The sequence below is a fragment of the Martes martes genome, assembly GCF_963455335.1.
Source record: "Martes martes genome assembly, chromosome: 7".
In the NCBI taxonomy this organism is placed as follows: Eukaryota; Metazoa; Chordata; class Mammalia; order Carnivora; family Mustelidae; genus Martes; species Martes martes.
The window spans coordinates 60308558-60334019 of NC_137894.1; the positions used below are offsets into that span (position 1 = coordinate 60308558).

The following is a 25462-nucleotide window of genomic DNA, read 5'->3' on the forward strand; positions in this document are numbered from 1 at the left end:
ACCATGAGAATAATACATTATTCCTGAAGTGGCAAAAACCACAAGACACCTGGTCCCTCCTGGCATCTTTGAGCCACTGCCCTAGCAGCCTACCTCTGGACTTCCTTTGGCATGACAAAAATTAACACCTAGCTGTCTTTGTGAATTTGTCTGTTGAAGCCAAAAGTAATTCTATCCAGTAGAGTAGTTATTTTTAACTGCAATATGCATATAGTAAGAAATTTAAAAGAAGCACCCAATGAAAAACAATCTATACAATAAAATTTTCCACTATCATGTCAAAGTATAAAAATGGGGACAAGGGGTGCCTGGGTGGCTGTCATTAAGCATCTGTCTTTGGCTCTGATCATGATCCTGGGGCCCTGGAATCAAGTCCTGCAAAAGGAAGCCTGCTTCTCTTTTCCCATTCCCCCTGCTTGCATTCCCTCTCTTGCTGTGTCTCTCTCTGCCAAATAAATAATCTTAAAAAAAAAAAAAAAAAGTGGGGACAAGCCCGCTATGTTTACCGGTTAGAGAAAATAGCATTCTAATCTTTCTCTTAACTCTTCCCTAGAATAGGAATGCCTCCCTCTCAGTTGCTAATGAAGCCCCCAGAGTCCTCACCCAAACTTAACTATTAATTTCTTAAAGGCAGAAGATAATGACAAATAAAATGAGACCTTTCTTCAGGACAACAATCTTGTTAGGGTCCACATGCTGGAGAACTCCCTCAAATATGCCAGAAACCAAAGTGAGTTTCACCCTTCTCCACAAAATCTGATTGAGGAAATGGTAGTCACTGGTGGGATCCATGCTATTCGATTCCAAAAGCAGTCTTCAAATAATCTTCTTTAAGTATCCAAACACTTGAAAATAAAAGAGATCTAGGATTTAAAAAATATTTTAGGGGAATGAGGTTCTTTTCCCTTTCCCCATACTTGGAAGGGACAAGAAAAGAAAAATATGAGAGTAATTCAGTTTTGCGCATCTTTTTAGATCAATTATGAGAAAAGGACTATTCCAAGCACCACCTCTATTTTATACATGGGAAACAAAGCTGTAAAACTTCAGGCACTGTAGGTTTGACTTCTTTGTCTATAGAATGGGGCAATACTACCATGCATACCTTAATTAAATGGAACAAGCAAAACATTTTAGAGGCTTTTAAATAGCACATACATGTATCTTTTTATCACCAACCAAAAGGAGAAGAAAAAGAAAGAAAGAAAAGAAAAGAAAAGAAAAAGAAACTCTGAAAGAACAAATGAAAGAAAACCGATCCTGGCAAAATGTCTGCCATAAGCTGCTCACCCAGAAATATCTAGGATTTAAATTCTTCTGGCCTCTTCTACATTAGTAATACATCCAGAATTTGACACTGTTACCAACCAAAGCATAAGTGACCTAGAACTATCACAATTTATGCATGACCAATCAGGCTGCCCTGTCAGTGCATTTGAAGGGAGACAACACTAAATCCGACGAGGGCAGGTTAATCATGAAAAGGACTCAGTGAGACTAGAACCTTGGCCTTATGCTAAGTCGTCAAGCCCTTAGGTAAAGCTTAAAAGTAGTTTAGGTACTAAATAACAGTGGTTAGAGTTTGGTTCTTCCCTATCTCAAACCAGTTATGCATAAAGCAACACTCAGAAGGGTGGGGAGGGGGTGAAAAGGCGCTGAAGCCAGAGGAAAAGAACTGGTTCACGGAGAGAGCTAAATTAGTTAACGGGTGGCGTAAACATTTTCAAGAAAACAAAAATATCATAAAAATAAAATGCAAGATTCCTAATTTTTAAGACAAAATAAGAAACTCCAAATAAACGGCGGGCCATACGCTAGGAATTCAATCTCGTCCACCGTTGTTATTTTTTCCCCGAAGGAAGTTTGGGAAATCCTGTCCCAATTTCAGCCAAATGAAGCTCGACTTCCTACAGCTTCAGTCTTGAACTAAAAAAAGGAGGTACTGCTGTGAAGGAAGAACTCTCGGGGAGTTCCAGGCTGGCGTTGGCGGTTATCAAAGGACAGAAACGAGAAAAACAAGAGAAAAGTATACGAGACTGAAAACCCACACCGAAGAGCGGACGCCAGCCTGGCGGAACCAGAGGTCCCGGCTGTTTCCCAAGGAGCCAATCGGCGCGCGGTCCGGAGGCTGGCTCCCGAGCGCCCCCAGCGGCCGGGAGGAGAGAGGACCTCCAGAAAAAGGAGGGGGTGGAACTCCCAGCATGCAGTTCCGGAGAGACACACCCTAGCGTTGCCCCAGGAGACGTTTGGTCTATTTTTATAGTTTCTCTCTGCAATCCCTGCCACCTGTGGGTGGGATTTCCACTTTTAGAGTTCTGTAAGAAACAGATTGGCTATGCTGCCTGCCTCAGGTTAGCTCGCTGTAAAGCAGTGGGTCTATGGCGTTTCCCTTTTAATTGCGTTCGGTAGAGCGTGGCATTGCCTTTTTAAGGCCGGTGGCATCATGCTTCCGGGGGCGTGGTCCGTCCTTAGGAATACCCGGCCCAGCGCTGGGCTGATTCATTCGGGGGCCGGAGCTGCAAGCGCCGACGTCGGCTCCTGCGCGGGGAGCAGACTCACTCCTCATTGGCTGGTTCTCGGGGACCGCCCCCCCCTTGCCACCCCTGGGTTCCCTCTCGGGTCCGCCGTAGAAACACTGCCCTCTCGGTTCTTGACCCCTGGGCCTTTCTCCCTTCCCTTCCTCCCTCCCTCCCGCCGCGGTCGCTTCAGACGCCCCTGCTCCCGAAGGAGCTCCTGGTTCGGTGATGGGGTCTCGGGCTTCCACGTTACTGCGGGACGAAGAGCTCGAGGAGATCAAGAAGGAGACTGGCTGTGAGTTCGGGTAGGGGGTGGGAAAGCGGCCGGGCCCCTGTGAGTGTCCTCAGAACCGACGGCGGCTTGTCGTTGAGGTCCGTTGTTGGGGTGCTCGGAGGTTGCCCGGTACTGAGCAGCCTCCAGCGCTGGAGCTTCGTGGCCGAGGGCTGGAGAACCTGTTCGTAGAAGCTGGGCTCTGGCCCCTGTGGGGCTGTCCTTCCCCTCAAAGGCAGGAGTCGCGATCACCCTTAGAGCACAGGCACCGCTCTTTTTTCTTACCCCTGCTCATAAAAGTCCCCGAACTCCTTTCTTTTATCTTTCCTCTCGCCAACCTCGAATTAAGGAGCTGTGGATGGATTCTGTAGAAAACACAATCCGTTCCTATGACGTTTCTGGGCAAGCACTTAAAATCACTGTCAACTGTGGGAAATCACAAATAAATTCTTTCCGCAACTGGAAAGATGAATCCAGAAAGCAAGATCCTATAGTAAGGCTTTGGAAGACGTGACCTGGTGACAGCAGACCTTTAAACAATGAGGGGTCTGAGAGTATGAGACTTCATTCTGAACCTGTGGAGAAAAAAGCACAGATACTGTGACCACCAGTTTTTTACTTACACTGAGGATACTTGCTGTCCTATTTTCAGATATATTGATTTCTACTATGCTGGTGTACTTTATGCAGTCGCTATGGAAATTGGATGTGCTCCAAAATCTCAGTGCGAGTTTGTACTAGGCACTGATTTCTTTTATAGTCCAGTCTCTTTCTCATTAAACCGAACATAGGGGAAACAGGGTTTGGGGAATTCAGAAGCTCTGTGTAACATAATCACACAATTTTGTATAGCCCTTGATAATGCATACACTATTTTTTCAGCAATCCATTATGACTCTTGTATTTTACGTAAGTTATGTAACTGTCTGAGCTCTGTCTCTTCATGATAACCTGTCTTTAATGATGAGGTGACCAGTAATTCAGTAGTCCATATACAGATAATATTGAAGGGTGCTGAGGGAACTACATAATTGCACAGTGGTGGCCTGAGAGAAACGGAATGCTGTCCTGTGCTTTTGACAGATTTAGCTTTTAGAATCTTCAGTGTGGAAGGGATATTATCTAGCCCCCACCCTTGGCAGTTTGGTTTACTGCTTTTAGCATCCTCTAACAGATGGCCCATAGCCTCTCCATAAATACCTTTAGGGGTGATAAGCACACCACCTACTGATTTTGCATGAAAGACAGAAAGTAGTTAGCTGGTTATAATGTATAATACTTGTTTGACAACTTGACCTTATGGTCATTTGATGACTCATTTTGACTCTTTAAGAGAAGAAATAAAGGCAGTTGGGAGTCAGCAATCATTTTATTAAATTTTGTGGTCATGACCTCTGGCCACACTTGTAAATATAAGAACTGCTTTAGGTCTAAGGTGACACCAGAGTTAAAGCATTCATACTTAAAATAGAAAGTCAAATAATGAAGTGCAAGCCATAGTGAGGATGAGAAAAAGCTATTTTTGCCTCAAGATGAGGGAGCACTAATCCCATTTGGGCATATTTACGTTTGAAAAAATGGAAAGACCCTGGACTCTATAGGACTGGAGTTATTTTACTGTGTGGCTTGTGGAGGAACAGAAGTACATACTCCTGGAAGAGCTGTTTCCCTAGTTGCCAAAAAGTGAATCAAACCTTGAAGGAGATTCTCAGCCACAACCAATGCAAACAGATGTTAAGCCAAAAGCCTAATGAACAAGTAGTTACGAATTTTTGCATTATCTGTATGCTAGGTACTCAAAGCAGATGGTGACAAAAGATGCCCATAGGAGTTAGGATTAGCATTACGACATAAGGTAGCTGAAATTGTGTGCCACGCACCTTCAGACTCAGGGAAGACTGAGTCTGTGGGCTGGTCTTGGAGAGAGCAGGAGTTGGGCCCTGATCGAGGAATGAATGAATTAGGTTTAGATAAATTAATTTGGGACATTTTGGGTGGCTTCCATGAGCATTCTACTCCAGCCTGCTACACAGCCATCCCTTTATCTGGTTAGTGTCCATCACTAGAGTTGATTTTTAAAGTCGTAATTTTATCATGATATAAAAGGTTTAGAAGACTAAAAACAGATACCCGAGGGGGGAGGTGGAGAAGTGGGATTTGTCCAGTTTTCATCTGCTTCTTGTTCCATTAAGAGTTTAGGGAACTATCAGGGGCGCCTGGGTGGCTCACATGGTTGGCCATCTGCCTTGGGCTCAGGTCATGATCTCCAGATCCTGGAATGGAGCCCCCTGTCGGGTTCCTGGCTCAGCAGGGAGTCTGCTTGTCCCTCTCCCTCTCCCTCTGCCTCTTCTCCAGCTCATGCTTTCCCTGTATCTCTCTGTATCAAATGAATAAATAAAATCTTAAAAAAAAAAAGTTTAGGGAACTATCAATCAGAAACACTTCAAGTTAAGAACAAGTAATACGTCTTACTACTCCCTTTGCCAGTGAGAAAATGTGGCATAATTGAGGAAAACTGACTTTATATTCAATATGAAAGCTTTGCATTGGAATTGATTGTATTTAAACATATTTTCCGTAAGTTTAAATTGAGTAGAATTCTTGCATGACTGGCTTAGCCAGTATTTGAAATGTGATCTCTCAAGTATTTGGCAAACTAATTCTAGGTAAGAATTACCTGTAAGCCTCAGTTTTGTCATCTGTAAATGGGAATAATAATATTATCTACTTCATAGGATTCTTAGGAGGATTAAATGAGATAAATTATATAATCTACTTAGAATAGTTCCTGATATATAAGTATCAGGTAAGTATCAGCTACTGTTTTGAACCATAGATAAGAGTCATCTTATTGGGAAAATATTTGTATGATCTAGTTACAAAACTAGGTCTAGGGCTATGTAAGTGGAGAGGTGATAGCATTTTATGCTTTTCCTATTTTCAGGGAGCATTGGACTAGAAATCAAGTTGTTTTCCCAATTCTACAGAAATAAAACTTTTAAAGGAATCAACATCTTAATGTTTATAACAGTTTAAAAAAACATTGTCTAAAGAAAATTAAAACATTTTTCATTAAAAATTTTTTTTTTGAGAGAGAGAGAGACAGACAGAGAGATTGGCAGTGTGGGCCAGGGAGGAGCAGATGGAGAGAGAGAGAGTCTTAAGCCGGCTCCATGCCCAGCTCAGAGCCCAATGCAGGGCTCGATCTCACAACCCTGGGATCATGACCTGAGCCGACGATCAAGAGTCCGATGCTTTACCACCTGAGCCACCAGGCATCCCTTAAAACATTTTGTGTTGGCATAAAACATTTGCTATATTGTCTTTGTCCTATTACCTTCTTTCACACATCAGCATTTTCATATATTAAAGCCCAGCTGAATACCATTACCATTGGGGGGAAATCACAACGGTCTTGGGAGTTTCTGTAATCTCCACTCTTAGTTCACTTAACTAACTTAGTTCACTTAACTGGAGCAGTAAACTGGCTGTGAATTATTTAAAACCATTTTTTAAAAAATAGTCATTTAATCTGTGGGAAATAATTCAAACCAGTGGAGTAACAATAAATGCCTATTTAACTTAATTTAATTATTATTTATTATTATTATTATTACTATTATTTTTTACATTCATTTACTTTTAGTCTCTAGTTCTGGTGTGTGTCATGTGGTATGGGGATGGTGTTGAACAGGTTTAGGAAGTAAGTTTTACAGGCTGGTGAGGTTTTGTTTGAGAAGGTATAGTGATGATAAGAATAGTGGGGTTTTTTCTGTGGTTTCAACAAAGAACACAAGCCTGGCAAAGGCAATTGCTTGAGAACAAAATATCTTAAAATGCAAGAACCCCTTCACCTGCCAAGCCATGTTGTCTGAAGGTGGTATCTTCTGGCATAGGAAATCACATATAACTAACACCTTTAGCTGATTTGGGGTTAAGGGATTTTGTAAAGCTATGTACTTTTCCTCCCAACTTACTATGAAAGATTTAAAGTGCACAAAAAAGTTAAAGTAGTGTAATATCCATATACCTTTCACCTCAATTCAGCAGTTAACATCTTGCTTTATCTACATATAGATAAGTATATATAGCTTTAGCTGTGTATTTGCTTTATCTATTTATATGTGTATATCTATTTATCTTTTGGTGAACCATTTAAAAGGCAGGTAACAGAACACTTTGCCTCTAAGTATTTCTGCATGTATCTCCTGAGAATAGGGATTTTTATTTCCCTACTTAACCTCAGTACTATATCACACCTAAGAAAATTGACAGTAATTTAAAAATATTATCTACCATTTAGTCCATATTCAAATTTCCCCAATTAGAAGAAGGTGGTTTGTTGTTGTTGTTTTAATATCTTCTAAGTGTCTTTTAATCTATAGGTTCCCTTAGAGAGTAGGCCAGCTCTTGAAGCCCTCTGTCAGGGGAAACGGAAAGTGTTGAAGTGTGGAATGGTTGGGATTCAATCTTTTATCTGGAGTTACCTTTGGTTGTCCTAGTATTCTTTACCTAGGTTATCAGTCTGTTCTGTATTAAGATTTAAGATAATGGTAAGGGAAAAATAACTTTTCTCTTACTCCCTTTTCATTTTATTCTTCCCTTTGTCATTCCTGCCTAGTCCTTGGTACTTCTCTGAAATGCCTTTGTCCTCTGAGCATGAGGCCTCATGATAGAGAGTTCTGTAGTCAGATTGGCAGAGTCTTTCAATAGTATAAAATAATTATTTGCCCGTTAGTGGAGAAAAATATAGCTTCATTCAAGACTTGACCATGTCCACACCCTTTTCGGAGAGGTCAACTCCAGAGACTTCCTTACGGTTACCAAGAATTGGTGCAGGTTTGGGGCACCGGTCCTGTTAGCCTAGTGCCTTCTGGTGAGACTAGTTTACTGGAAACCTTCTGGCCTTCTCTTGTGGCAGTTCCAATACTTTTCTGCACCTTGAAGTTGCTGTGAGCTCTGCGCCTTGGAGATTGCTTTATATTCTCTGTCATGGTGGATTTGGCACCTAAATTGAAGCTTGCTTTGCTCCTCCTCCTCCTCTTTCTCCTCTTTCTTCTTAATAAACATTAGTTCTGGGGATGCCTGGGTGGCTTAGTTGATTAAGTGGCTGCCTTCAGCTCAGGTCATTATCCCAGGGTCTTGGGATCGAGTTCCACCTTGGGCTCAGCAGGGAAGTCTGCGTCTCCCTCTCCATCTGCCTCTGCTCATGTTTTCTCTCATTCTCTCTCTCTTTCAAATTAAATAAATAAATAAAATCTAAAAAAAAAAGAATAAATTCTGAAGTTTAGGACATAGATTGAGATTTGACCATATTGAGTTGTATTAAAAGTTGACATTTGGTTGTACATTTCTCTACTGATTTCCATATAGCCCCCTTCTGCCTGGAAGATAGCAGGTTTATGGTTCATGAAAATTTGTGAAGCATTCCATATGTTTTTAAAAAGATTTATTTATTTATTTATTTGAGAGACAGAGAGGGAGTGTGCATGAGCATGGGCGCAGGGGTGGGGTGTGTGCAGAGGGAGAGAATCTTCAAGCAGATGCCCTGCCCCCCAGCTTGGAGTCTGATGCTGGGCTCGGTCCCATAACCCGTGAAGTGATGACCTGAGCGGAAACCAGGAGACTCTTAATGGATGGAGCCACCCAAGTGCCCCAAGCATTCCATATTTTTAAGGATATCAGGCATAAGCTGATCTTTTTTTCTGAAATATGGGATGTAATACCATACCAGTACTTGGTAAGGAACTTTTTAGAATCATACTTTAAGATGTTCTTTGAGATAATCTAGATTAGAAAGATGTCTGATGGCTCATTTGTTAGTTGAAGGGGGTTGGACTAGACGGCAACATTCCTGCCAGTTTCAAAATTGTGTCAGTAGCTATACATACATACACATATATAGAATTTCTAGAAGGATTCACAAAAAACTGGTAATAGTGTTTGCTTCTGGCAAGGGAAACTGGGGAACTTGGTTGTTAGGGAGACTTTTCATTGTGTACGCTTTTGTACTATCTGTGTTTTTACAATGCGTGTGGATTATTTTCTCAAATTGCAAAAAAGGGGCACCTGGCTGTCTTAGTCCATAGAGCATGCAACTCTTGCAGGGTTGTGAATTCGAGTCCCATGTTGGGTGTAGAGATTACTTAAAAATAAAATATTTTGGGGGCACCTGGGTGGCTCAGTGGGTTAAAGCCTCTGCCTTCGACTCAGGTCGTGATCCCAGGATTCTGGGATTGGGCCCTGCATCGGGCTCTCTGCTCAGAGGGGAGCCTGCTTCCCCTCCTCTCTCTCTGCCTGCCTCTCTGCCTACTTGTGATCTCTGTCTGTCAAATAAATAAATAAAAATCTTTAAAAAATAAAAATAAAAAAATAAAATATTTTTAAAAAACAACCTAGTATAAAAAGAAATACAATTTAATGTTTTCCTGTTAAAAGGAAAGTAATCTGAAGTATGTAATAGTCTAGGTACTAAAAACTGACCCAGTGGACTAAATATTCTGCAGTTATTAAGAAGGACTCCAAAGCAACACAGAAAAATTATGAGTGAATAAACGAGAAGGTATTCCAACTATGGAAAGTGTCCACGTGGGTCGTATAGAATGGTTATATACATTTCTTTGTATAAGAAATGAAAAACAGTAGTGTTGAGATTATGAACAAGTTTTGTTCTTTCAGAAAATCTTTTGGAAAAGTTGGTCATTCTTTAACTGACATATTTTTGTTAAACTAAACGGACCTTCAGTTCTAGAGCATCCTTTGAGGCCAGAGGCCAGAGCCAGGGTAAACAGGTCAGGTTCCTGAAGAAAATGGCTGTAGCTGCCAGAGAGGAGAAAGGTGAAGATTAATTAGTGCAACGGTGAAACTGTACCCAGGCTCACAATGTGAGGATGGTGATGAAAATAGTTAACCTGGAGTGTTTACCCTGTACCAGACGCTCTGCCAAGTGCTTTCCTCTCCTGGCCTCACAGAGTTCTCTCCGTAGTCCTTTTCGTTCACCCCTCACTGAGTAGGCAGGCGGTGGTGCCATGAATCGGATCAGTCTGTTACCTGACCCCCACCAGAGAGCACGGGTTGGCAGTGGGTCCCCAGCTGCCTCCTCCATGCCTGGCACCTGCGGGCTCTGGGCTGGCTCTGTGCTGGCTGGGACTGATTCTTCTCTGCGCTCTTTGGAGAGCTAGTACCCACAGCCCAGCTTGGGGTGAAATCTGACGCTGAAGAATTCACTGCTGCCTCTAGCGTGCCTTCTCATCCTAGCTCCAGGCCATTCACTTCCTGCTTCTCCCGCTGTGCCCCGGTTTACTTTGTCCCATTGTTCCTAAAACTGCAAGTAGATTTTGTTGAGCTGAGGGAGGAGGGCTACTGTCAGCATGCCTCAGCCATCCCTTTTAAACCCCTGAAGGTACAGCCTAGGACAAAGTCCACACTTACCACACCCTTTTTGGCTCCTGTCTTTTCCCCTTTGATAACTGTCCTTTTTCTCCCCTCCTACTTCCCATCAGCCAGGAAACTAAACTACTGCCCAGAAATTTCTTTATGCATTTTCAAATTTTTACTGTGTACCTGCCGTTACTACTTCATTTTAATTGCCAGTTTATGCTTGAGTTAAAAAAAATTAGGAGGAGGGGCGCCTGGGTTGCTCAGTTGTTAAACGTCTACCTTCGACCCAGGTCATGATTACAGGGTTCTGGGATCGGAGCCCCGCATCAGGCTCCCTGCTCAGCGGGGAGCCTCCTTCTCCCTCTCCCACTTTGCTTGTGTTCCCTCTTTCGCTCTCTCTGTTAAATAAATAAATAAATAATCTTTAAAAATTAAAAAAAAATTAGGAGGAAAATAGCTTCCTTGTAGATACCATCTCTTGATAACCTGATCTTTTTACAGATTGCCTAATTTGCTTTCTGGGTTAGGGAGCTCAGTGGACCTCTTGCAGTCACAGAAAAGAAGCTGACCTGACCCTGTGATCTTTTACCTAAATGTCAGTTCTGAGGGAAGAGAAAAGCCACTAAAGCTTGGTGCAGGAGCAAACAAGATTTCCAATGAATCATCCAGGTGCCCACAAACCAGATTTTATAAAAATAGAATCTGTCCCAGGGCACCTGGCTGGCTCAGTTGATGGAGCTTGGGACTCTCTAAGTTCAAGCCCCATGATGGGTATAGAGATTACTTAAAAATAAAGTCTTTAAAAAATAAAATAAAAATTGAATCTGCCCCAATCTTTTTTTTTTTTTTTTTTGCCCCAATCTTTAAGTACAAGTTAACCAACCTGGCATTGCCAGCCTGAAACCTCAAACTGATTAATAGGTATGTGTTTTTGATCAGAGCATACAGTTAATAGCCTCTAAATCATGTGAAGAGGTGTAAAGAATAAAAAAGGTTAAAGTTTCACAATTTCCTTTTAAACTAAACTTGGCTTTGTTTTGCTAAATCTTAACAACTTGACTTTTAGTGTATAGTCCTGATGAAGCCCAGATTTCATTCCTGAGAGTCCATTTTGATCGCTCTTAATTTGCTTATTTTCTAACTCCTTTCATTAGCTTTTAAAATTTATGTTTTGACACTCTAGAAATGAGTGAGAGTTGAGGCAACTCCCCATTTTACTCTCTTTGAAGTGTATGGTGGACTGGGTGGGACCAGAAAGGCAGTTGACTTCTGAAGGGCCAGACTCAAGTTCATTTCAAGTAGAGGGTGACTTCGCCAACTGGGACTAATTTTGTGTTCTTCAGTTTCCCACAGTCAGATCACCCGCCTCTACAGCCGATTCACCAGCCTGGACAAAGGAGAGAACGGGACTCTCAGGTAGGCACTTGCCGTCTTTATTTTTGGGCAGTATCTGAACAGGCGCCTTTATCCCCAGGTCACAGGTGATAGGCATCTAGAGTGCAAAGGGCAGGGACCAGTTCTTCACTGTCTTTGAGCATCATGCATTCACCAGGGAGAAAAATGGTATTACATTCCTCACTTGGTGCTTTGTGCCTTACTCTTAACTCCCCTTAGTTTGGGTGGCCATTGTTCTGGTCCTAGGAACGTCCTTTTAAGATTTTTCAACTTTCTTTGCTTGAGTTTTCCCGTGGCCCTTTCCCAGACACGTTAGCCTTCAGGAAGTCAATCCAGGGCAGTCCAAGGTGGTCTAGATTGTTTTGCCCTCTCCTCTCATTTCCCAACCAGCCCCATAACCCTAAGGTACACCACTTTGTATATGTTAATGTTAGATAAGATGTTCAGTGTTTTAGTCTAGAGCAGTGGTTCTCAATTGAGGGCTCTTTTGCTCCTAGGCAACAAAATATCTGGAGATGTTTTCAATTCTCAGGATTGGGGCGTAACGTTGATGTCTGGTGTGTGGTGGCCAGGAATGCAGCTAAATGTGCTATAATAGACAGGGTAGGCGCCCCCACAACAAAGAATTATTCTTCCCTAAATATCCAACATGCCAAAGTTGAGAAACTCTGCTCTAGAGTTAATTATATAATTTCAGAGTAATGGGATTTTGTACCACTTCGAATTTGTAATTGTCTTATCATAGCCCAATGAAATATCTCCTTACCGTTACCTCCCAGCCTAACTCTCAGTGGCAGGCTCAGCTTTAACTAAGTAATAGAGAATGAAGCTGTCAGCTTTTCTAGTGGCTGGCAGGAAGCAAGAAGTGGTCTAGGAATTCTTTGAAGGCTTCTAGCACAGTGGTGGGATATGGTCTAAAGGGGGAAGGAGTATAGTTGCTAAGCCTTTGTACATGATCCCCAGGCAGAGTAGCTAGAGAATGCTGGTAAATCCATAGGGCCATGTTTGTGCAGGGCAAAATCTGCTGTCAGTAGAAGCTGGCATGGACTCAAACCATGTTGTGTAGTCATTAATGTCAACAACTGTAATACCTACCATGTGCAAAGACCACACTGGGTGCTTTCTCTTCTTTTTTATTTTGAGACAAATACACATAATATAAAATTTACCATTTTAAAGTGTACAGTTCATTGACATTAAGTGCATTCACAATGTTGTATAACCATTACTGCTATCTAGTTAGAGAACATCTTCATCTCCCCAGATGGAAACCTTGTACCCAGTAAGCAGTCATCTCCCACTTCAGGGGCAGGGACAACCACTAATCTACTTTTTTCTCTCTCTGGGCATTTCATATAAATGGAATCATATAGTAGGTGGCCTTCTGCGATTGGCTTCTTTCGTTTAACATGGTGTTTTCAAGGTTCTTCAACAATATAGCATATACCAGTACCTCATTCCTTTTTATGGCTGAATAATATTCCATTATATGCATATACCATGTTTTCTTTATCCGCTGGTAAGTTGATGGGCACTTGGAACATTTTTGTGTGGACATATGTTTTAATTCTCATTGAACTTATACTAAGGAGTAGTATTGTGTGTCCTATGGTAATTTTATGCTTAATTTATTGAAGAACACCGAATTGTTTTCCACAGAGGCTGCACTGTTTTACATTCCTACCTGCGGTATATTGAGGGTTCAGACTTCTCCACATTCTCACCAACATGGACTGTCTGTCTTTTGATACTAGCTATCCTGATGGGTGTGAATGATAATATCATTGCGGTTATAATTTGCAGTTCCCTGCTGGCTCTTGATACTGAGCATCTTTTCATGCTTGATCATTTGTGTATCTTCTTCAGAGAAGTGCCTGTTTAAGTCCTTTGCCTATTTTTTAATTGGTTTGTCTTTTTGTTGAGCTGTAAGAGTTCTTCCTATATTCTAGGTATTAGATCCTAATGAAATACACAACTTGCAAATGTTTTCTCCTGTGGATAGTCTTTTCACTCTCTTTGTGGTTTTCTTTGAAGCACGAAAGTTTTAAGTTTTGATGAAGTCTAATTTCTGTAATTTCTTTTTTGGGCTGTATGCTTTTGGTGTCATATCTAAGAAACCATTGCCAAATCCAAGGTCATGAAGATTTACCCCCAGTGTTTTCTTCTAAGAATTGTATGGTTTTAGCTCTTCTATTTAGGTCTTTGACTCATTTTGAGTTATTTTGTGTGTGTATACATGTACTATATATATGGTGTTATATTAAAGTCAAATTTTATATATTTGTACTATATATGTACTTTAATATGCATACTCTAAATGTACTATATATATGCATATACATGTATATAGATGTACTATATATGTGTATATATATATTATATATATATGTGTGTTTTGTATATGTATATGGTACAGTTAAAGTCAAATTTTATTTTTTTTGCACTTGGATATCACCTGTCCCAGTACCATTTGTTGAAGAGACTCTGTAGATTTGCACTTGAAAAAATAAATCAGGGGTGTATGGGTGGCTCATTAGGTTTAACAACCGACTCTTAATTTTGGCTCAGGTCGTGAGATCAAGCCCTGCCTCTGGCTCCCGGCTCAGCTTGGAGTCTGCTTGTCCCTCTCCCTCTGCTTCTCCCTCCACTTGTACCTGCTCTCTCTCTCAAATAAATAAAATCTTTTTAAAAAGAAAAGAAAAAATAAATCATACTAGAAATCTTATTTTTTAAGGTTTTATTTTTAACTAATGTCTATACCCATTGTGGGGCTCAAACTCACAACCCTGACGTCAAGAGTCGCTTGTTCTCAAGCCTGAGTAAGCCAGGTGCCCAGAAATCTTTTTTTTTTCCCTTTCAGCTCTAATACTTGAATAATTTACTTGAGTTTGGGGTTACATCTTCCCCATAAATTCAGAATAAAATCAGTAAAGATACAGAATTCACATTCATTTTGAGTCCTTTTCTTTGTGGAAACAGTGCTATGTAAATGTGTGTGTGTGTGTGTGTGTCTATCACTTTCGTTATTTGCTGAAAAACAGTGGAAAGACTTTTATAAAAGGAGCTGTCTCTTAGAAAGAATGAAAACTTTGTAGGTGTCAGCTGGTATTTACCTGTTGATTAAAATGTAGCTAAGATTTGCTCAGTACCTAAAACACTGTTTCATACTTAATGGAAGGCCAGTGGGCTAATTGACTCATTTGATAGGTATTTATTGACTACCTGTGATGTGCTAGGCACTGTTCTCAGCACATGTTTCTACACATTCTTGGGGAAGAGGTGGTGGAAAGTGATAATTTTTTATTTCATAGCTACCTGGATCTAACTGATGTTTCGTACTCAGCTTTACAAAGCACTAGGTCCTAAATTTGTGCTTTGATCTCCAAGTGGTGTGGATTCAAACAGAGGGAAACCCCAGGCCACCTTGAGAACAAGAAGAAATTACCCCATTGTACTACACAGTAAACAATGAGCATATTATATGTAAATCATTTTGTTGGATCACCCACTATCAGGATTTCAGCTCTGGTTTTGCTTCCTGACAACAGCCATCTCTGCTTCTGGCCGTGTGTTAGATTGTCTTACCCTCTTCCTCAGCCAACAGCGTCTTCTCTCCTACTCCGTCCAGCCTTAGAGAACTGCTGGACTCTAAAATCTTCTATAGTACAGTATGATATAGCTCCTTCTAGCCTTTACTGCCAAACCCAGCTCAAGTCCTGTCATGACATTTCCAGAACCCATTAGGGTGCTTGGCCAAATGCAAGTGACCAATCTTGTGTTGACTGGAACACGGGCCCCACTTTCTTAAGAAGGCTTTTAGCAGAAATCATTTTCTTTTTACATTTTCCTCACTTTACCCTTCTATGATGCCCCTTGTCTGGGCCTGAAGCCAGATCTGCAGAGCAAGAGGCTACCAGGTACCCTCCACTGCATTTGTGTTCCTTTGTAGTGTCAGTCCCGGAGGGAACATACAGCAAAAACTATGGAAGGCTTTGTCTAGAAACGGAGCTGCTCCAAAGTGCTTTCAGAGATTTGCCCCAAAGTATGTTTAATAGGACACTAGTTTTTTGGTCTACCAATAGGTGTTTATAAAAAGCAGAAAAAAAATTACCGACTAAGCTTTATGCAAAGCTTTGTGGGCAAGGGTTAACAGGCTTCTTTTTTATGGCATTTCCTGGCATCTTTAATATGCTCAAATGAATTAGACCTCTTCAAGAGGGGAATATTGTAAACAGTATTTGTCAAATTATTTGAAGTTTTCCTATAGACTTTCTTTTTATATGGGTCCTCTTCCAGATTGGTATTTCATGAACATAAAAGTGTACTGTAATCTCACAAATCTTATTTTCTTCAGATGCTGTTATTTGGGTAAAATGTTTCTACCACTGCTGTTGAAATTGATCTTCCTGAAATGGGCATCTGACTTTATTTTTTTTTTCTTTTTTAAGGTTTATTTATTTATTTATTTATTTGAGAGAGAAAGAGAGCACACAGAGGGAGAGGGAGAAGCAGACTTCCCAGTGAGCAGGGAGCCCCATGTGGGACTGGATACCAGGACCCCGGGATCATGACCCAAGCCGAAGGCAGATGCTTAATGAACTGAGCCACCTAGGTGCCCTGGGCATCTATCTTGTAAAGGGTCTTGCAGTGGTCCTTTTTAGGTCAGGTCAAGATGAGAATCTTGTCAGCATCTGAATACAAAGATGATTTCTTTTGTTTAAGTATCTTCTGTACTGGAGCATCTGGGTGTCTCAGTGGTTAAGTGTGTCTGCCTTTGGCTCAGGTTGTGATCCCAGGTTCCTTGGGATCGAGACTTACATAGGGGGAGGGAGTCTGCTTCTCCCTCTGTCCCCTCTCCCCCTGCTCCACTCCTGCTGGCTCACCATTCTCTCACTCTCTCTCAAATAAATATATCTTTAAGAAAAACATCTTCTGTACTGATGTAATGTATGGTGTTAGAAGTCAGCATAATGATTACCCTTTGTGGAGGGGAGCAGATAGAGACAAAAGGAGCAGGAAGGAGGTGTCTGGATATAGATCATAATCTGTTTCCTGATTTGGGGACTGGTTATAATCTTAACTGGGTTACAATTCATCATGCCAAATACTTGTGATTTGTGCTCTTTTCTGTGTGTATATTATACTTCAGTAGAAGTTTACTTGAAAAATATCTTATTGAGCAATTTTAACATTGACTATTTGTCAGATAATATTTTTTCTGAAGTAATACCATGATGAAAAATATTTCTGGATATTAAATCATGCAGGTTAAGTTGACTACGGGGATAGTGTAAAGCAACTAACATCTGCAAGTACTTATTGCTGAGAAATGCTAGTTGGCTATGTTGTTACATATCATTTAAAAAAACATTACCTGTAAATTTCAGGAGCTTGGGTCCTGAACGGGAGCCATTTATCTGCTTAAACACTGAGTGCTTTTGAGGTTCACCTTCTTGTTTAACTTTACCCAGAGGACAGATGATTTCAGTATCCCAGACAAGCGCTTGCTTTGTACACGCTGGTATCAGTCATTCCAGAATGAAGTTTCCCTGAGAGAACCGTGATCCCAGTCTAATTCTCACTCTTATAGTAGACAATCTTTTTTTTCCCCTCTCTGAAACCTTCAAATAATCTCCTTTTGATGTTCTGAAACTTCACAAAAGCATACCTTTTTTTTCATTATTCATCACTCAGTATTAGATGAACATTCCTTTTTTTTTTTAAGATTTTATTTATTTATTTGACAGACAGAGATCACAGGTAGGCAGAGAGGCAGGCAGAGAGAGAGGAAGGGAAGCAGGCTCCCCACTGAGCAGAGAGCCCGATGCGGGGCTCGATCCCAGGACCCCGGGATCATGACCTGAGCCGAAGGCAGAGACTTTAACCCACTGAGCCACCCAGGCGCCCCTAGATGAACATTCTTAATCTAAAAATATGTCCCTTAGCTGGGAAGTTTTCTTCTGTTATTTCTTTTATTATTTCCTCCACCCTCCTTTCTTTTTTTATCTTTTTTTTTCTTTAAGATTTTATTTATTTATTTAAGAGACAGTGAGTAAGAGACAGAGAGACCATGTGGGCGTGGAGAAGCAGACACCTCACTGAGTGGAGAGTCCAATGTGGGGCTCGATCCTGGGACTCTGGAATCATGTCCTGAGCCCAAGGCAGCCGCTTAACCAACTAAGTCAGGCGCCCCTCTTTTTTGATCTTTTTGGGATATCTGTTGGCTGGTTATTGCAGCATCAAGACTCAGCTTTTCATTCATATTTCCTGTTTGACTTTTTCCTTTGCTTTCTGAAAGAAATCCTTGCATTTGTTTTTCAGTTCTTTTGATGAACTTAATTAGTCCACAGTCTTATTTTTAACTTCTGAGAACCTTTCTTGTTCTCTGACCTCTCTTCTCTCACAGTAGCTTATTTTTGCTTTACAGATGTAAAAATGTATCAAATGTGTTTTGGGCTCCTTCTTAGAATCTTTCAGGGGCTCCGGGGTGGCTCAGTCGGTTAAATGGCTGTCTTTGGCTCAGGTCATGATCCCAGGGTCCTTCCTGACCCTAGGGTCCTGGGATCGAGCCCCATGTAGGGCTCCCTACTCAGCGGAGAGCATGCTTCTCCCTCTCCCTCTGCTTGCTGCTCTGCCTACTTGTGCTCTCTCTCTCTGTCAAATAAATAAAATCTTTAAAAAGAAAAAAGAATCTTTCAGAACTTCAGTGTTCCCTGAATTATCATTCTCTCTGTTCATCTTGATTCTACTCTTTTATGCTATTAATTTTTCCATAATATCTGGTGAGCTTTGGTTGTCCATTCATATTTATGAAAACACCTGCATGGAGTACTGTAGAAAACTGGCATGGATTTATTTGTGATTAGTTTCTCCACAGGTCTTTCCTCGATGGAAAGGCTGACTTCAAGCCCTCTGTTCTCTGAGCAGGGCCAGTAAGTTGGTAGACTTCACTTTAGGGTATGTGGTCAAGGAGCAAGGGGACAGATTTGTGGCCCCCTTCCCCTAAATAAAAGGACTGTGTTCCTCCAAAGCCAACTTCCCATATTTGGTTGCAGCCCTACCCAGGAAGGACTTTCCATTTCTCTCCATAACCCTTCTCCACTTTTCTCCTGGGGACAGATGGTTTTATATTCTTAGGATGGGCACTAGCAGCAGTGGGCAGCTGGCCTATTTAAAAATTCCTTTAACTCATTACCCTGAATGAGTTCATTCATTTACCTGGCACCTCTGAGTGTGGTGCCTTGTTGAGATTCTGCAGGGCAGAATGGCTCTCAGCTCTGCTGCAGCCTTCTCATGGGCCCTCTAACTCTGACTGACTTGTCACTACATTTGCATTCATTTTCTGACTTACAGAATTTGGCACAATCCCTTGTTTACTAGCCCACTCCTCCCACCCTGATTGTTTATGTCAGGGATATGTTCAGTGTGTATGTTTCTGCTGACTTTTCAGGCAGTTTTAAGAGAATGAGAGAAGGTCAGTGTGTATGTGCCCACCATGTTCAGCCAAAAGTCACATGCAGCCTTGCAGCTTAACGGGTCTGGCCCTGAAATGCTAAAACAATTGGCAGAGACATGATTTGGCACCTGTTGACACTTCCATGATTCTATTATCAAGATAACAACAAAATTATATTACTGATTTAATTGAGAATATTAATTAGAAGGGGGTGCCTGGCTGGCTGAGTTGGAAGAGCATGTGACTTTTGATCTTGGGGTCGTGAGTTTGAGCCCCACGTTGGGTGTAGAGATTACTAAAAAATATAAATAAACTAAACTATTAATTAAATGCTTCAGATAATGGAAATTATTTGTGTTGAATCTAAATAGTAAGTTATTTATTTCTATTTTATTACTTTAATATGGAACACTTTTCTTAGTTAAGTATGTCCCTCAAGTATGTCCTTTTAACAGATTTTAATGTCCTCATTATGTATAAGTCATCTCACCATCGACCCTGGGGCTTGAGATATAAACAGTTAACTGAGGCTGATTTTCCAGTCAGAGAAGGAACCTGCATACTGAAGATCAGTGTAGAGGGCTGGCCCTTCTGGTTACTAAAAGTCTCTCAAACAGCCTTTTCCTTCTGAGGGTCTGGAAAACCACTCTTCACTGGGAATTTCTTAGCCACAAAGAATGCTGTTCAGTCGGGTGCCTGGGTGGCTCAATGGGTTAAGCCTCCGCCTTTGACTCAGGTCATGGCCTCAGTGTCCTGGGGACACCCGAGCCCCCCCCTTCCCCCCCCCCCCCCGCCCCAATCAGGCTCTCTGCTCAGCAGGGAGCCTGCTTCCCCCTCTCCCTTTGCCTGCCTCTTTGCCTCCTTGTGATCTCTCTCTCTCTGCCAAATAAATAAATAAAACTCTTTAAAAAAAAAAAGAATGCTGTTATATATGATTCTATGCTCAGACTTGCCGACTTCCAGTTATAATATCTTTTCTTAAAATATTTTTGAGGAAGATTTTCCCAGGTATACTGTAAGGTACAATATAATATTGGCGTGCTTTTTTATGAGTACACACAGATTTTGAGCAAATCTTCTGTGTGTGGGCTGCTTAGAGTATATATTTTTCTCTATTTAGGTTCGCATCAGTGGACAAATTTAAGAAGTTATGTTTTAGAAAAAATTGCCCATGTGATCTCCATTCTGCTATAGAACAACTAATAATAACAAACTGTATTATTGAGCAGTTTATAAACTATTGTTTTTTACTCTTTCATTTTAATCTTGATACTATGAACAGTATTCCTCTTGGTCTTATAAAACTGTATTGTATAAACAATCTCAATTCCAAGAGTAGAGTTTAAAAAAAAAGTGTCAAAGGACAGGTTTAGGTCTTACTGACATTGGAATTCCAAGACTAGATCCCTTTTGAGACTGAAGTTCAGGCTGGATTGTGTACTCACTGCCTGATATTAGACATGGTATTTAAACTGTGCTGTTTCTCAGCTAAAATTACTCCAGCTTGTTAGACATTAAGCTGAGGTATGTGGCTATGCAATTCAAATGAGCCTTAATCTTCATTTAAAAGGGAGTAGTTATTGTTTCTTAACCTCTGTCAAGGAAGAGGAACCACTTTGGGTGATAAGGTGGACTTTGTATTACAGAACAAGTTATGTGATAAGAACTTAGTACATGTTTGTGGAATCAAATAATCAGGACCTCTTTAACTTCCTTTTATCTTTTATCATCTTAAGCAATGTCTTCTTCTGGTTCATTTGTTGATGTAAAAATTTTTACCCTAAGTGATCAAGGAAGATTAGAATTCAGAGTTACTGTTCCAGAGCCCTGCATTTAGTCCCCTAGGTCAGTTTCAACCTGTGTCACCACCAGATGTGCTGGAGATGAACTTCTTCTGTTAATTTAGCACCATCTAAATGTTAAACTATTCTAAGATGGTATTGAAGGCTTCTGGATAAAATAGGGGTTTTTCATTAGCAGTTAGTACAAAGGGGGTAGAGGAATAAGTTTTATCTCTTCTGATAGTAAACATCTTGAAGGCAAGAGTGGGGCTTATTTGAGTTTTATTTTTTATTTTTATTTTACTTTCTTTTTACTTTTTATCTGGAAATACTCATTTCAAAACTTATAGAAAAGTTCCAAGAATAATACAAAAACTTCTACATACCTGAAATTCAGATTTACCAATTGTTAATATTTTGCCACAGACTTCATTGTGACATTCTTGTATCAAAGTCAAGAAATTTAGCATTTTAATATAGTTATATACTATTACATAATTCCATATTCTGTATGGAATTACGTAGCTCAGTAATGTCCTTTGTGGCAATGTTATTCCTAGTCTCGATCATGCATTGAGTTCAGTCGTGTGTCTCCTATGATCTGGAGCAATCTGCCTTTCTCTGTCCTTTATGACATCCATATTTTTGAGGAGTATGGATATGTTATAGACAGTTTTATATTCTTGGCACTGAATATCAACTAAGAAATTTTTAGAAATTACTTATTGAACATTTTTTGGGCGAGCACCTTTCTTTCAGAATGTTTGATATGGGAAAGAAGTGTGTGTGTGTGTGTGTTATTTATTGGGGTGCCCAGGTGGCTCAGTCAGCTGTGTCTGCCTTCAGCTCAGGTTGTGATCCCAGAGTCCTGGGATCAAGCCCCAGGTTGAGCTCCTGGCTAAGTGGGGAGTCTGTTTTTCCCTCAGCCCCTCCCCCTGCTGCTGTGTACGCGCTCTCTCGCTCGCGCTGTCTCTCAAATAAGTGAACAACTTTTTAAAAAAAGATTTTATTTATTTATTTATTTATTTATTTGAGAGAGTGAAAGAGATCAAGGGGAGGGAGTCAGAGGGGAGGAATGGAACCTTGAGCAGACTCCCTGCTGAGTATAGAGCCTGGTACAGCTGAAACCCACAACCCTGGGATCATAACCTGACCTGAAGTTGGTTGCTTAACCAACTCAGCCACGCAGGCACCCCAAGAAGTCTGTGGATTTTTTTTAAATGATTTTATTTATTTGAGAGAGGACCAAGGAGTTTGAGGGACACAGGGAGAGTGAGAGCACGAAGCAGACTCCCCACTGAGCAGAGAGCAGAAATGGGATGCCATCCTAGGACCCTGAGATCTTGGCAGATGCTTTACCAACTGAGCCACCCAGGCACCCTGTGTTTTTGTTATTATTCTATTCTATTTCATTTTATTTTATTTATCAAGATTTTATTTTTAAGTAATCTCTACACCTAACGAGGCACTCAAACTCAAGAGTCGTGCTCTCTACTGACTGAGCCAGCCAGGCGCCCCAGAAATGTGGGTTTTTTGTTGTTGTTGTTGTTGTTGTTTTAGAAAAAAGAACATGTATTTGACTTCAATTTAAATTTAGCCTTAAATCATAGTTCTACCACTTACTAGCTCATAGCACTGGGCAAGTTACTTTAGCTCACTGCCTCTCAGTTTCCTCAGCTTGAAAAGAGTACAGATAAAATGTTGGCCTAAAGAAATGAGATAATGTGTATAAACAGAACAGCACATGATATGTATACGCGAATGGCAGCTAATATTCATCTCAGCATAACTTCCAAGTTGTGAGAGGATGACTGCTCTTTCGGGATCAAGGTTTAAATACTTCTGTGGTCTGAGTCTGTAGAAGGCAATGGAGAAAAGGCCAGAATCAGAGCAAGGAAGTAATGGAAATCACTTAGTTGTCACACTTAATTCCTTCCTTGGACACTGCCTAAGAATTCCTTGCATTTCGTAGATGTTGTAGATCCTAGCAAGGGTCCAGGATTTTTGCTACTATACACAAGCTCTGTGGTGTTGATAGTTGGTGCTGCTGTTCACTCCAAACTTAGTAACTAAGTACAAAATGGTAATGTTCAAAGAATGATTTACAGGGACTGCTCAGTATTTGCTTGTTAGTTTGTTTTATTGACGTAACTTGTGTGCTGAATTCACTGGAATGTGGCATAGTCGAATCTGGCTTCTTCCACTCCTGAGTTGGTGCAAGAAACACTTGGCAGCTACTAAAGTGCTATTCTTTGCACTTATTTGCTATAATTTGCCACAGAAGTAAATTCCAAGAGGTAATATTCTTGCTAGGTTGTACTCTTGCATGACTGAATGAATTCCTGCTAAGGGCCAATAGTCTCTAACTCAAGGTGATTCTCTTGGCAGCCGGGAAGATTTCCAGCGAATTCCGGAACTTGCCATCAATCCATTGGGGGACCGGATCATCAATGCCTTCTTTCCAGAGGGGTGAGTCCCTGCAGTTGTTGGCTTCCTTGCTGACGTAAATCTGGAATAATGTTATTGGTTGGGCCCTTTTAGACCTTGATCCTCCTGACTATATTGGACATCCTTAACTTGGTTGTTTTAGACTATCTCTATTAATAGGTATATGAGCCTTTTTCAAAATTCTGTCTTTAATCTCTGTTTATAATTTCAAATTTAGAGAAAAGTTGCTAAAGTTGAAAATACAAAGAACTCCTGTATGTCTTTCACCCAGATGCATCTACTGTTACATCGTTAACCTTTTGCCTCATTGGCATATGCTATCTGTCTCCCTGTGTTCCAGGCAGTGAAAATATAATCAAGTCACATATGTGATTATAAATTTTCTAGTACCCACATAAAAAAAAGGTAAAAAATAAGCAAGTTAATTATGTCAGTATATATTTTATTATCTGATGTATTTAAAATATTATTTAATATATAGTCAACATATTTAATATATTACATTCATTTTAATATTAAGTCTTTGAAATCTTGTGTGTATTTAACACCTACAGCACCTATCAGCTGCTGTAATACTAATATAAAATATTTGTATTTTGTTCTTTTTTCCAGCTTTATTGAGAAATGTCATATTGTGTAAGTTTAAGGTACATAGCACAGTGGTTTTATATATGTATATATTGTGAAATGATTATCACAATAAGGCTAATGCATTTATCACCTTACACAGTTACTGTTTTTGTATGATGAGAACTTTTATAATCTACTCTTTTAGCAACTTTGAAATAGACAGCACTAGAGGTATTGTTACCTGCAGTCACCATGTTGTACGTGATGTCCCCAGAATTTACTCATCTTATAACTGGAAGTTTGTACCCTTTGACCACCTTCACTGGTTTCTCCCATTGTCTATTTTATTCTAATATATCAATCATATTCCTATTTTAATCTTCCTGATAGTACTTCCCCCCTGTCCAGTACACAATCCATTCTGGGTCAGTTGTCATGGCTCTTCGGCCTCCTTTAATGTGGAATATTTCCACAGCCTTTATTTTTCTTTTAGAATATTGGCTAAGGGTACAGTCCCCTTCACCACACACAGTTTGTCAAACAGATTTGGGTTTGTCTAGGCTTTTGATACGCTTCACTACCCAATACACTGACTTCCAAGTCCTGAGTAAATATTTATAGATTTGATTAGGTACCTTTTTCTGAATAAAGCTTCTTATGTTATTTTAAGTAATCTCTTTAACAGTTTCTTCCTGGTTCCTTGTGACTTACCTGTATGACCCAAAGGACTTTAAAAAGTTCAGTGGTTGCCAATTTCTTAATAATGAGACTCAGTGTCAGCGAGGATATTATCAGATAAAATGGAGAGGAAATTTTAGAACTCTGCACTGAGAGCATAAGAATCTGCAGTTGAGAATTTGGGCATTCAGTAAAGCTGAGTGGCTGGGCTGGGGCTGGGGGCAAGGGGAAGCCTAGCCCCGAATTTATGTGAAGACAGGAATCAAATGAAATGAAACTTGCTCTCCAGATTCATGCTGAGCAGGAGAAATCTCCTGCCCTTCTTCATTTTCTCCTTTTTCTCTCCATGAACTGCGCTGTTGGTTTCGGGTCAGTTTCTGTGCTGAAATCTTGGGTGTTTTTATTTTTATTTTTTTCCTACTTCCTCCTTAGCCGGTACAGAGCATTGACCCTGTCCAGCATTGGGACTTCCACAACTATGCTTCGTATCCAAACCTCTCGTAATGAAAAGTAAAACCAGTGGAGTCATTTTGCCAACATTTTTTTCAGAGTTCTGTAGTAAGCATTGGTTATTAGGAAAAGCAGTTTGTGGGAAGCGGTTTTGACTACAGTATCACCTGCCATCCTGTGCAATGTTCTGCTCAGAACACTAGGCAGGTGTGCATGAGGAAGCCGAGGCCTGTGCCGGGCCACACTACTAAACTCTCGGCAGGGGGCCCTTCTGCTAATCACTCTAATAAGATACAGATACCCAGTTTCTGGGTTTTTTGTTTCTTCTCTCCCTAGTCTTATGCAAGTGGAATTTTTTTTAATGAGATTGGAAAGTGCAGCATTGGTATTCAGTATACCCTTTTACTCAGAGATCTATGGCAGTAATATTTATACTATTTTAATCTGTTGTTCTGGCATTTGCTTCAAATCTTATTCCACATCTTGATTCCCCAGATCTACTGCTCCATTTGCAGTC

At 40.6% G+C, this 25462-nt stretch overlaps 2 protein-coding genes across 3 annotated transcripts in view; one reads left to right on the top strand and one right to left on the bottom strand.

The window, feature by feature from the left end:
* The window catches only part of EXD1 (exonuclease 3'-5' domain containing 1), a gene marked incomplete at its 5' end in the record, with an annotated part of 28212 nt that extends 27420 nt beyond the window's left edge, over positions 1-792 (bottom strand). For both annotated transcript variants that reach the window (XM_080807450.1, XM_080807449.1), the window contains one exon: positions 660-792. In XM_080807450.1, coding sequence (XP_080663576.1) covers positions 660-792 — 133 coding nt within the window. The remainder of the gene's footprint in view (positions 1-659) is intronic.
* A 1704-nt stretch (positions 793-2496) lies between these two features.
* The window catches only part of CHP1 (calcineurin like EF-hand protein 1), a 45169-nt gene continuing 22203 nt past the window's right edge, over positions 2497-25462 (top strand). Inside the window, exons 1-3 of the mRNA XM_080809200.1 lie at positions 2497-2811; positions 11511-11583; positions 23188-23268. Of these exons, the coding sequence (XP_080665326.1) occupies positions 2745-2811; positions 11511-11583; positions 23188-23268 (221 nt within the window). The 5' untranslated portion in view covers positions 2497-2744. The remainder of the gene's footprint in view (positions 2812-11510; positions 11584-23187; positions 23269-25462) is intronic.